The 13951-nt window shown below is 44.2% G+C and overlaps 1 protein-coding gene across 1 annotated transcript in view; it reads right to left on the bottom strand.

The window, feature by feature from the left end:
• CAAP1 (caspase activity and apoptosis inhibitor 1) overlaps positions 1–13951 on the bottom strand; it is a 54381-nt gene that overhangs the window by 36278 nt on the left and 4152 nt on the right. Inside the window, exons 2-4 of the mRNA XM_038769952.1 lie at positions 13162–13356; positions 12568–12652; positions 9180–9255 (exon numbers count right to left, since the gene is read on the bottom strand). Coding sequence (XP_038625880.1) covers positions 9180–9255; positions 12568–12652; positions 13162–13356 — 356 coding nt within the window. The remainder of the gene's footprint in view (positions 1–9179; positions 9256–12567; positions 12653–13161; positions 13357–13951) is intronic.

Genomic DNA, 13951 nt, shown 5'->3' with positions numbered 1-13951 from the left:
CTACCGATTCCAATTGGAGATAGTCTTGGTTTAACCAGGCAGTGCACTGGCTTAGCCCAGGCTCATTGAAGTCTTTGGGAATTTTGGCCCAAACTATCCCACACGTGGGGGAAACCTGATGAAGGAATAGAGGCACTATGGAGTCAGGATGGGGGCTGGAAGCCAGCAGTCAGTGCTAGGGAATCAGAAGCTGAGGAGAAACGGTGTGACTTAGTGGATAGAGCCCAGAGCCTGGGAGTCAGAAGGATCTGGGTACGAATCCCAGTTCTGCCACTTATCTCCTGTGTGACCTTGGGCATGCCATTTAGCTACTCTATGCCTCAGTTACCTCATCTGTAAAATGGGGATTAAGACTGTGAGCTCCATGTGGGACATGGACTGTGTCCAACCTGATTAGCCTGCACCTACCCTGGCGCTCAGTACAGTACCTGGGTACAGGGTAAGCACTTAACAGATACAAAAACAAAAAGCAAAAAGCAAAACAACTATCACAAGTAATAACCCTAAGGCCATTTGCAAATCAGGGGCCCGGGGTGGTGGGCCAAGTACATTTCAGTTCATGATGTCAGAAAGAGAAGAGGTGACTTTCCGAGACCCTTTCCAGTCCCGCTGTTTTAGGATTTCTCCAAGCAAGATGAACAGTGCATTGTAGCTTGAGAGTAATGCTATAAATAACTAGCCAAGTCTGACAGTAATTCTAGCAAATCTTTGGGAATGGGGAAAATATGTAAAGCACATAAAATTGCAATTTCTCCCACTCCCGTCATTCCAAGTGGCCAAGCTGGCTACCCACTGCTCAGAAACACCAAGGAGTAAAGAAAACACTACTTCTCACCAGCCCTGGCTTTACAAGTTGGCAGAGTGTGTAGAAAATTTAAGATAATTTATATTATCAATCGATCTATCAATGGTATTTGGTGAGGGCTTACTGTGGGCACAGCACACAAGCACTTGGGAGAGGATAATACACGAGAACTGGTAAATGTGATCCCTGCATTCAAGAGTTTTATAATCTAGTGGGGGAGACAGGCGCTAAAATAAATTACAGACAGGGGAAGCGGCAGAGTATAAGGAGATGTACGAAAGTGCTGTGGGAATTTGATTGGAGGAGTCGGCAAAAGAAACTGAGAAGGAACAGAGACAGAAGGAGAACCAGGAGAAGGCAGTGTCAGGGAAGCCGAGGTTGGTTGATGTTTCCAGGAGAAGGGGGTGGTTCACAGCACAGTCAGAGGCAACTGAGAGGTTGAGAAGGATTACGACGGAACACAGGCCGCTGGATTTGGAAAGGGAAGCAGAGTGGCCTAGTGAAAAAGGCAGGGACCTGGAAGTTAGAAAACCTGGGTTCTATTCCCGCCTCTGCCACTCGTTTGCTCTGTGACCTCGAGCGAGTCACCTAACTTCTCTGTGCCTCGGTTTCCTCATCTGTATAATGGGCATTAATTATACTGGTCCTCCCTCCTACTTAAACTGGGAGCCCCATGCGAGCCCCAGTGCTTAGGACAGTGATTGGTACGGTAAGTGGAGAGAGGGAAGCCGGATTGCAGGGGGTCACGGAGAGATTTGAAGGAGAGGAAGTGGAGGCAGTGGGTGTAAATAACTTGCTTGAGGAGTTTGGAAAGGAATGGTAGGAGGATGAGGGGTCATTAACCGGGGGAGCATTAATTCTCATTCATCAGCAATGGTATTTATGAGCACTTACTGTGTTGTGTGCAGAACACTGTACTAAGAGCTTGGGAGAGTACAACAGGTGTTCATTCAATCATATTTATTGAGCGCTTACTGCGTGCAGAGCACTGTACTAAGCATTTGGTAGACACGTTCCCTACCGACAATGAGATTACAGTCTAGAGACGAGTTTACTGTCTAGATTCAACCTGTTACCAAACCCTGTTGGTTCTACCTTCACATCCTTAGAGTCCACCCTTTCCTCTCCATCCAAACACTGATCCAAACATTTATCATATCCCATCTTGACTACTGCTTGAGTCTCCTTGCTGATCTCCCTGTCCCACCTTTTCCCACTCCAGTCCTTACTTTACTTTGCTGCCTGGACCATTTTTCTAAAACAAAATTCAGTCCAGGTCTCCCCATTCAAGAACCTCCAATGGTTTCCCGTCCACCTCCACATAATAATAATAATAATAATGATGGCATTTATTAAGCACTTACTATGTGCAAAGCACTGTTCTAAGCGCTCGGGAGGTTACACGGCAATCAGGTTGTCCCATGTCACGGTCTTAATCCCCATTTTACAGATGAGGGAACTGAGGCCCAGAGAAGTGAAGTGACTTGCCCAAAGTCACGCAGCAGACAATTGGCAGAGCCGGGATTTGAACCCATGACCTCTGACTCCAAAGCCCAGGCTCTTTCCACTGAGCCACGCTGCTTCTCCATCAAACAGAAGCTCCTTACCATCTACTTTAAGGAAGTTAATCAGCTCTCTCCCTCCCCGCTTACTTTGCTGATCCCTTACAACCCAGTCTGCACACTTCGCTCCTACTCCCTGCACCTTGACCTCACCTGTCTCAACGCCAAAGCCCTTGCCCACATCCTCCCCTTCATTTATTCATTCAATCGTATTCATTGAGTGCTTACTGGATGCAAAGCACTGCACTAAGAGCTTGGGAGAGAACAATATAACAATATCTGATAGATCGCCACTCTCCTCACCTTCAAAGCCTTAGTAAAATCACGCCTTCCCCAATTAAATCCTCATTTTTCCCTGCCCACTCTCCCTTCTCCATCACCTACGCCCTTGAATCTGTACCCCTTAAGCATTGAGAGTCACCCCAACCTCAGCCCCACAGCACTTATGTATACACCCTTATACCCTCCTAGTTCCCCTAGATGAAATTTATTTTAATATCCACCTTCCCCTATAGACTGCGAGCTCCCTGTGAGCGGGGATCGTGTCTATCAACTCAATTGTACTGTACTCTCCCAGGCACATACTCCACACATAGTAAATGCTCAATAACTACAATTGATTGATTGGGTGCATACGGGAGGGTTTATTTCAGGACAGGGGAAGCATGGGCATGTTTGAAAGCGGGGAGGAAGGAGTGTCACTGGGGAGTAAACAGTTGAAAATGGCAGTCACAGAGCGGCAAAGGGAGAGGGCAAGTGTTTTAATATTACCACCTAACTTTCAACTCTGATAGCTCAATTTACCATTTCAAGAATATAAACTCCTAGAGGAAAAGTCTCTTGAACTTATTCTGCAGAGCGTCCGTATACCAGACACAGGTGAGTGCTTAATGCTACAGTATTTGATTATGATAATTTTCTGATTCAAGTGACACCAAGCATGTTTATTAATAATGAAAGCCTTCTGAGGCCTCTTCACCCAGAGAAAGATGACAGAGATTAGGCTTATTCACTCACTGAGCAAAACTGAGCTCTGGGGTGCTATTAAACCTTTTCTTCACTCCCATTTTAAAACCTGGATCCTAGCACTCCATTACACTGTAGCACTGCGATATTACCTCAACACCGCGCTAAATCCTAAAGGGAAATACCGCTTCATTCTTTCTGACATTTCCCTTAACATCACTGCCTAAAAGAACATTCATTTAAAATTCATAAAGATATATTTATTGCAAAAAGCAATACCATGATGAAGATTTCCCCAAAGCATTTGCATTTTTATTCTTTATGTACTATCTCTCAATCCTGACTGTTTTATTGCACCAGTCAAGATTTACATTTCATTATCAACACATCCTCTCCTGAAAAATCCGTTAGCACTTTAGGCTGATTGTGTCCCAAGCCACATGTGACCCTCCTAAGAAGGTGGGGGGGAGCCCCATTCAGTGCTTAGGATGATGGGCTGGTCTCAGGATGAAAATGGCGATGCTAACCTCCTCAACACACCGTCCTTTTGCCCCCTAGTAATTTGGAACTTCTGCGCTGCTTGAGAAGCAGCATGGCCTAATGGAAAAAGCACAGGACTGGGAGTCAGAGGATTAAGTTCTAATCCCGGCTCTGCCACCTGTCTGCTATGTAGCCTTGGGCAAGTCGCTTTGCTTCTCTGTGCCTCAGTTCACTCAGCGGCAAAATGGGGATTCAATACCTGTTCTCGCTCCTACTTAGACTGGGAGCATGAGGGACCTGATTATCCTGTATCTACCCCATTAACATGACTCTTTTGTTACATCAGTCAAGATTTAAATTGGTACCAGCCATTTTGTACGTACCGTTAGGATTGAGAGATTACATACACAATAACAATGCAAATGTTCTGAGGAAATCATCAGGTTATTGCTTTTTGCCATAAATATATATTAAACTATACACTATAAATCTCTTATTACTTATTTATTCATATTAATGTCCGACTCCCCCTCTTGACTGTAAGATCCTTATGAGCAGGGAACTTGCCTACAAATTCTGTTGCACTGTATTCTCCCAAGCGGTTAGTACAGTGCTCTGCACATAGTAAGCACTCAATCAATATCATGGATAGAATGATTGATAACTCTATTGCACTGTACTTTAAGTGCTTAGTACAGTGCTCTGCACACAGTAAGTGCTCAATAAATATCACTGATTCATTCATTGATAAGGTCATTGCCTAAAAGGAAGCCTTACCCCAGTAAGGAAAAGAGCAGGAAAACAGTTCAGGGGCAGGAATGTGGGGAGAGAGAACAGACAGATGTCTCAGAGTAGCTGTCATATATAATACATCAGGCAGCCAGCCCAAGTACTGATTAATATTTCAAGTATTAGTACAGCTATTTTGCAGCCACTGTAATAATAATTACGGTATTTGTTAAGCGCTTTCCATGGGCCAGGCACTGTACTAAGCGCTGGGAATCCTAGTCTGCCTCCTCTCTGGGACAACACTGCCAAATTTCATGGTGTGACTCATCCACATCATTCACTTAATTGGAATTTGTCAAGCAAATTTGTCAACCTAAGATGACTGCAAAGCTTCCCATAAATCTCAAGCTCTAAAAGCTTTCAAAATGTTTAGCAGCTCACAAATGCCAAAAATTGCTTCAATTTGCTCATCTGCTTGTGTCACTTATGACTGCAAAGTTCTCTAAATAGATTTATCAAAATTCAATATTTTTATAAATTGGAGGTACTATACACTATGAAAAGGAGGAATCATTTTCAAAGTAAATCACTGCCTCATTCCTGGTGGAGTTGCTAAATCAACAGTATTTATTGATGAGGCCCTGCGGGGTGCAGAGCACTGTACTAAGCACTTGGGAGAGTATGATAAAACAGATCTGTTAGACACAATCCCTGCCTTGAGAGGGCTCACGGTGTAGTGGGGGACGCAAATATTAAAATAAGTTACAGGTAGGATCCACTATTTCCCCCAGCTGTAATTTATTTTAATGTCTGTCTCCCCCTTGCTCCTTGAGGGCAAGGTTCATGTCTACCAACTCTACTGTACTTTCCCAAGCGCTTACTACAGTGCTTTCAACACAGTAAGTGCTCACTATACGCTAGGGTTTGATTGACAAGGGAAATATGTACATGAGTTAGTGTTTAAGTAATGTGGCATGCATGCTATGTACGCATCTAAGTAATGGTGTATGCAAAGTATCTACGTAAGTGGTAATGGAGATTAAGAGTATTTACGTGGTTCAGAAGTGCTCAAGCAGCAGCTACGGAGATAAAAACTAAGGAGATTAGAAATTAATCTCCCGGGGGAAATAGAATTTCAGGAGGGCTATGATATGGGAAAAGCTGTGGACTGTCAGATTCGAAGTGGGAGAAAGTGAGCCTGAGGTAAGGGGCAAAAGAGAGGAACACAAGGCCCAGTGAGAGCAGGCCAGCTGAGGGGAATGAAGAATGAGAGGGGGAAAAGAGAGTGGATAAGTAGGAGAGAGCTGTTTGAGTGCTTTAAACCCACTGGTAATTTCTGCTTTATTTGGTCAGGAATGGGCAACCATTTGGTGTTTGAGGAGTGAGCAGCCCTAAGCAAAATAATGTTTTAGAAAAATCATTCAGGCAGCACTGTGAAGTCTGGACCGGAGGCAGGGAAATTTATTCATTCAATCGTGTTTATGGAGCGCTTACTGTATGCAAAGCACTGTACAAAGCGCTTATCACTGAGGAGGCTGGGGTCAAGCTGAATGAGGAACCCTGAGCTTCATTTCATAGTTGAAAATTGGGCCTCCCACCACAAGGCCCTTGCAAATACTGCTTTCACTCTACGAACTGGAAATTCCCGTACCATTTTTATGCCAAAGAAAGGAAGCGTGAAGACTATTCTATGTCCAGAGTAGAGGTACCATGGCACTTGCCTACGTTCAGAGTCCAGGCGAACTAAGGAGATGGTGGCAACATTAGCCGACTCATCAAATCTTGTGCTCCCACAACCTCTCGAAAGACAGCATATAAATTGAGAATCCGTATGCTCCGACTTCCTCCCTGCCATTCTGGGCAAGAGGGCAGCTACGGGCGGCCAGGCCGGCTCACCTCACCCCTTGGAATCAGATGGGGCTCAACGGGAAGCTCCAATTTTGGTCTGGTCTCTCACTCAGTAGGCCACAGGGAGACTGGGCAGTCTGCCTGGGCCTTAGCCAGAGAGGCCAGAGAAAGACCAGGAAGACTGCTCAACGTGGGAAGGGGCCAGATCTGGAACCCCAAGGGTCTGAGGAAGCCCGCCAGGCCTCAGCTATACAGTCAGAAAAGGGCCTTAATGTGGTGGTCAGGTTGGTTTGGCTTCTCTTGATCTCCAGCTCTTTGTCTCAGTGCTGGCAGAATCTGTTGGATCTTCATCACTGTCATCTGGGTCACTGCTGTGTGTTTTTCTATCAAAGTCTACGGGCAACTCTCTGCCCTACGCCCTGGAAACCCTGCCCCAAATTTGTCTGTTCTCAAAATGAGTTTTGCACCAAGTAGTCTTTTTTTCCACCCCAGATTATATCTTCATTCTTCTTCCTGCTCCCACTATTTGAGGATGGCTACACACTCATATCCAATTACGTATATTGTGTGTGTGTGTATAGATATATATGAATATATCTACACACACACACACACACACACACACACACACACACACTCTCCCTACTCATTCACTTATTTCTCAACGCATCTTTCCCTCCACTTCTATCCTTTTTTTTTTTTTAAAAAAAAGCATTTGTTAAGTACTTACTAGTGACAGGCACTGTACTAAGTGCTGGGTACTTACTATCCTAGTTGTATTTTCATCCTTTTTCTCTTCCCTCTAAATAAACTGTGTCTGTAAGTCTTCCTCTGTTGAAACTCAAAATTCCTTACACTCTAACAGATTTTTTTTGAGGGTTAACTTCAGTGCAAAACCAGAAGCTGCATTAGCTTGTGTTCTGTGGCTGCTGGACCCATGTATGCTTGGGACACAACACGCGCATGCTTCTCAGAGAGCATGTTCTGAGAAGGAGCGTGGCCTCATGGAAAGAGCCTAAACCTCAGAGTCGAGGGACCTGGGTTCTAATCCTGGCTCTGTCACTCGCCCACAGTGTGATCTTGGGCAAGTCACAACTTCCCGTGCCTCAGTTTCCTCATCGGTAAAATAAGGAGTAAACACCTATTCTCCCTTCTCCTTAGACAGGGAGCCCCTTGGGGGACAAGGACTGTGTCTCATCCAATTGTATACCCCAGCACTTACCACTCAGTAAGCACTTACCAAATACCACAATTAATATTATTCTGACAAAACAAGGAACTATCCCAAAGTGAGAGTGCTTTAAGAAATAACTGCCATTAAAATTCAATGGCACTAAAACAGAAAAGTAATGAAAGAAAGTGTTACAACAGGGGATGGATACAATTCAGAATTTCCTATATTCAGTGGACATATGCTCTCTATCTTTTATAAAGAAGAGACGCTTGAAAAAACACGGCTTCAGCTTTCATACACTTGAGTTGGAGTCGAATAAGAGAAGCTATGCAGTAAAATAGTCCTAAATAATTTATATGATTGCATTCTCGCCACTGTTAAACATTGACCTAAATCATATGGTTGTTTTCTAATGTATTTTTCAGAACAGCAGAGCTAAGGATTACAAGTGCTTAAAACACTCCAGTCCACTTGAATTCTAGAACCTATACATCTTCACTGCATGTTAAAGTTTTCTATTATTCAACAGCTAAAAATAATTTTGAAGATGTAGTGTAAGCACTTACAAGGATGAGGCGCTTTAAAAACAAAAACATGGCCTAACTGTATTTGATGGATTAAGAACCGTCCTACTTTTCCTTTAATTTTTTTATGAGCAAAATTCCCCAAAGGTAAACTTGCGACTGATTATATTCGGGCGGGCTTATTTTTTTTTTTTTCCTGCACTGGGCTGTTTTGGGGAAGTGTGGCAACATGCAGACGAAAGGCTAAGCTGCCCTAGGTGATGCACGGCATGACCCGGGTCAAGTCAGCCAGTGCCAGGGTTGGGAGGGGGAGAACGCGACAGCTCTGCTATTTCAACCGTGAGCTATGTTTTCACACAGTGAATTCAAGTCTTCCAAAAGGGCACCCCAAAACCCCAGGAAGCTCTGTTAAGGTGAGATGGGTGGTGGGGACTCCCACTGGCTGGATCCGAAAGGGATCATGGTGGAAGGAGAACGGCGAGGCTGAAGGGGTTTTCAGAGTTCAGGAATTCCATGAGCCAGGAATGACGCAGGCTACGGTAAGGTGCCCACTTCACGGGGGACAATGAGGGCGATGGCTCCCACAGCTTTCTGGGCTGGACTCGCAGGCTTGCCTATCCCAGGTCTCTCTGACAAGCCCCGGCGGGTGGCAACCAGAGAGGAAGAGACACGAAACTGTGGCTTCTCGCCTGTTGGTCTCTTTGAAGCCCGGCCCCTGCTCAAATTTCTGCTCCCATTTCACCCCTGTGCTCACAATGAAAATTTGGCCCCTCTGTCATAAACTGGTCTGCGGGTTACCAACCCTAGCTCTGGGAGTTCAGAGAAAGAGATATTCAAGGCGGATATTCAGGCACTGCTCCAACAGGGGATGAACTTAGCCAGAAGGCATCTGCAACCAACAGGCCGAATTAAGCTGGAATGTGGTGAGCTCACCAGTCCTAAACCGACAGGACTAAATGATCCATGCTCAAAAAAATATTAAACAGCAGAATGGTACAATCCTACCTTATCGTAGAAGGAAAGTCTTTAAATGTTCATGGACGCATATTCAAAACAAAGCATCTCAAACTTCACAGGCTATTTTTACTTACTGACTAATTGAGTCAGATGTTAACTTGAAGCCATCCTCTGCCTCGTCATCTGTATCAGAATCAATCCAATTATCACCTACAGAATGAAAATGAATTTATATGAGCTTAGGCTTTGAAAATGTCTATCAGCTGTATTTATTGAGCACTGCACTACGCACTTCAGACAGTACGATATAACAGAGTTGGTAGACACGTTCCCTGCCCTGAAAAGCCCTACTGAGAGCTCACCTCCTCCAGGAGGCCTTCCCAGACTGAGCCCCCTCCTTCCTCCCCCCCCTCCTTCCCCTCCCCATCCCCCCGGCCCTACCTCCTTCCCCTCCCCACAGCACCTGTATATATGTTTGTACAGATTTATTACTCTATTTTACTTGTACATATTTACTATTCTATTTATTTTATTTTGTTAATATGTGTTGTTTTGTTGTCTGTCTCCCCCTTCTAGACTGTGAGCCCGCTACTGGGTAGGGACTATCTCTATGTGTTACCAACCTGTACTTCCCAAGCACCTAGTACAGTGCTCTGCACACAGTAAGCGCTCAATAAATACGACAATGAATGAATGAAAGTACTTGTTGATTTTGTTTTAAACAGTTGCCACTGCCCTGAAAAAGATCAAAGTGCACTGTAAACACCACCACCATCCTCCCCATCTCACAAGGCATCTTCTTCGACATCTCCCTCATTCAACCTCCATATGCAGTCTGTCACCTGTCAGTTTTACCTCTACAGCATCTCTGGAATCATCCTCTCCTCTCCATCCAAATTGCTACCATGCTGATCCAAGCACTCATCAAAATCTGCTTTGACTACTCCATCAGCCTCCTCGCTGACCTCCCTGGCTCCTGTTTCTCCCCACTCTGCTCCTTACTTCATTCATTCAATCATATTTATAGAGCACTTACTGTGCACAGAACACTGTACTAAGCGCTTGGGAGAGTACAATATAACAATAAACAGACATTTCCTGCCCACAACGAGCTCTGCTGTCTGGGCCGTTTTTCTAAAACACCATTCTGCACATGTCTCCCCAATCCTCAAGAACTTCTAACCCATTCAGTTCCGCATCAGACGCTCCTTAAAATCAACTTTAAAGCACTCCATCAGCAAGGCCCCTTCCACCTTACCTCTCTGATTTCCTGCTACAGCCCAGTCAGCAAGCTTCACCTCAATCTTGTCTGTTTCACCGCTGACCCCCTCACCCATGTCCTCCCTTTGTCCTGGAACTCCCTTCTCCCTTCACACCCGACATACCACCACTGTCCCCACCTCCAAAGCCTTACTGAAAGAAAAAAAAAAATCCCCTCCAAGAGGCTTTCCCCCATTAAGCCCTCTTTTCCCTGAATGTCTCTCCCTTCTGTGTCACCCATGCATTTGGATCTGTACCCTTTGAGCACTTGATACCCTCAGCCCCACAACACAAATACAAACCCATAATTTATTTATATTAAAGTCTGTCTCCCCATCTAGACTGTAAGCTTCTGTTGGGCAGGGAATGTGTCCAATGATTCTTCTGTACTGTATTCTCCCAAGTATTAGTACAGTGCTCATTGTACAGTATTACACAGTAAGCATTCAATACGATTGACATATGTATACACCATTAATTGACTGATTACAATAGTGAAAAATGCATTTTAAGTGACTGCACCCTAAAGTATCAACCAGGCTTTCGTTCCCTTCAGGCTTTACTAAGTTGAAGACTGACAAAAATCCTTTTGTAAAAAAATTTACAACCCAAGTTGTAAAACACTGCAAAGCTTTTACGCCAAAGTTCACAAAATCCTGATCTCCTATAACTCCAGATTCTCCCATGGCCCTATACTTTCATTCTTTAGGCAAGTGACCAACCCATATGCAGCTCCAGAAAGGATTTCTAGTAACGGGAAAGGAGTAAATGTCACACTGAAATTCTGGCAAGGAAAGTGAATGTATACATGCCAGGTGTGCTCACTCCCACTAGGACAAGAGGCCTTACTCTATCTGTTGCCCTAAAATGTTCTTCTTTCTACAATTACTGATTCACCTCTGTTTGCTTTATGAAATCTGTCTGGCAGACAAAAACTTTTCGATTAACCAAGTCAATTTTCAATTGCATTTGACTTCTAAGATCCTCAAGCTCATTCTGTTTTGATCCATTTGCTTATCAGTCATATATTATTATTCAATCATTAAATATCCTTCAGAGGCACTTGCATTTGGTGTGAAACAAAAAAACTGATAACAGAACTGCTCAACTGGCATCTTTTTCCCCCGAGACATAGTTTCCAATTAGCAGGAACCAGCTCTTCTAATTCTATGGTATTACGGCATTTGTTAAGCGCTTATATGCCAAATTCTGCACTAATAATAATGATGATGGTATTTGTTGAGCACTTCCTATGTGCCAAGCACTGTTCTAAGCGCTAGGGCAGATACAAGGTAATGAGTTTGTCCCACACGGGGCTCACAGTCTTAATCCCCATTTTACAGATGAGGTAACTGAGGCACAGAGAAGTTAAGTGACTTGCCTAAAGTAACACAGCCGATAAGTGGAGGAGACGGGATTAGAACCCACGACCTCTGACTCCCAAGTCCGGGCTCTTTCCACTAAGCCACACTGCTTCTCATAAGCACTGGGGTAAATACAAAATAATCAGGGTGGACACAGTCCCTGTCCCACATGGGGCCCACAGTCTAAGTGGGAGGGAGAACAGGGACTGGATCACCGCTTCACAAATGAGGAAACCGCGGCCCAGAGAAGTGAAGTGAAAGGCCCAAGGTCACACAACAGGCAAGTGGCAGAGGCAGGATTAGAACCCAGGTCTTCTGACTCATTCATTCATTCAATCAATCAATCGTATTTATTGAGCGCTTACTGTGTGCAGAGCACTGTACTAAGCACTTGGGAAGTACAAGTTGGCAACATACAGAGACAGTCCCTACCCAACAGTGGGCTCACAGTCTAAAAGGGGGAGACAGAGAACAAAACCAAACATACTAACAAAATAAAATCAATAGAATAGATATGTACAAGTAAAATAGAGTAATAAATATGTACAAACATATATACACCCGTATTTACTGAGCGCTTACTGTTTGCAGAGAACTGTACTAAGAGCTTGGGAAGTACAAGTCGGCAACATATAGAGACGGTCACTACCCAATAACAGGCTCACAGTCAAGCCCATGCTCTTTCCATTAGACCACACTGCTTCTCATGTACTCTTGTACTCTCCCATATAACCCTAAAATCAGAACAGTGAAATGTGAAATAGTGTTTCACTGAATACAGCGCTCCACACACAGTAAGCACTCAATAAGTACCTGTGATTGATTCACTCTGAATAAAGGAAGGAATCATGTTTTGAAGATCAAGTATCAAAATGGAGAAAAGATATCCAATTCTTACCCTCAAGAATCTTCGAGAGTTTCTTCTCTGACAGAAGTTCTAACTGCTCTAGGCAGAGCTTTTTTATTTCTTCTATTGAACAGTTCTAAAGAAAATGACAGAGAAAGTTCATATATTTGGGAAAATTCTCACTGAAGCAGAATGCAGGTCACAAAAAATCTAGCTGAGCTGGCTGGAAGCCTTCCTGGTAACAGGAGAAAAGTTTTTAGCCTGCAGCAAAAATCAGAAGGACCTTCTCAAGGAGAAAAGAAGGCAAGTAGACCTTCGTTTACTATCAAAATAAAATGGCTCAAGAGTAGGTTTAAGATATACTGAACCATTAAGAGATATCTAATGAAAGGTCCATTCACGGTGCATTATCCATAAGCTAAATTTATTTCCAATATTCTCCCCTCCCCACACCTTTTCCTTCCTCCCTCCACTCCCCATCTCCAACTAGTCAGACTACGAAAGGTTTAGTGACACCAGATGCGATGACAGACTTTACCAATGCATAATATTCGGGTCTGCCCACTCTCTTGTACTCTCCTAAGTACAATACTGTAAGCGCTCTATAAATATGACTGACAGATTGATAGCTACACACTGTGATACCTTTAACACATCAGGGAGCATCTTCTGGAGTTTCCTCTCTCCTATGACACAAAAACACTGCTGGAGCATTTCTTTTTTATCAGATATGTAAAAGGAAACTGGTTTCAAGGACACTGTGAGGTCCAGTCCACCTTCTTCGATTTCACTGGGCTGCTCCACTTCTTTCTCCGTGGTTGCCGAAGAAAATTTCATATCCTAAAATGAAAGACATTGAAGTTCACTGGAAAAGATCTGTTTTCCAAACCAAAACGGTGAAATCCGGCAAGCCTCATCGCCTCCCCGTCAGAACCGGCCCTGAGGACTGTTCGAATTCTGGGGAATCAATCAGTATCATTTATTGAGTGCTTACTGTGTGCAAAGCACTGCACTAAGGCCTGGGAGGAGTATACTATAAGAGTTGGCAGACACGTTCCCTGCCCACAAAGAGCTTACGGGCTAGAGGAGGCCTCCCCCATGCTAGTACGGTGCCCAGCGCTTAGTACAGTGCTCGGCACAAAGAGCTGAGCAAATACCATCATCATTATTATTATCATTAGAACAGTGTGTAGTGACTTAGTTTAACGCTGCCCTCCTGCCCCTGTCCCCCTGGGAGTGCCTGGACCCAATGCTAATAATAATTATAATAATTATAGTATTTGTTAAGTTCTTACGATGTGCCAGGCGCTGTACTAAGCGCTGGGGTAGATACAAGTTAGGTTGGACACAGTCGCTGTCCCGCACGGGGCTCACGGTCTTAATCCCCATTTTACAGATGAGGTAGCTGAGGCCCAGAGAAGTGAAGTATATATGT

Source organism: Tachyglossus aculeatus, chromosome X4 (genome assembly GCF_015852505.1).
Source record: "Tachyglossus aculeatus isolate mTacAcu1 chromosome X4, mTacAcu1.pri, whole genome shotgun sequence".
Taxonomy (NCBI): Eukaryota; Metazoa; Chordata; class Mammalia; order Monotremata; family Tachyglossidae; genus Tachyglossus; species Tachyglossus aculeatus.
This window is presented reverse-complemented; position numbering and strand designations above follow the sequence as displayed.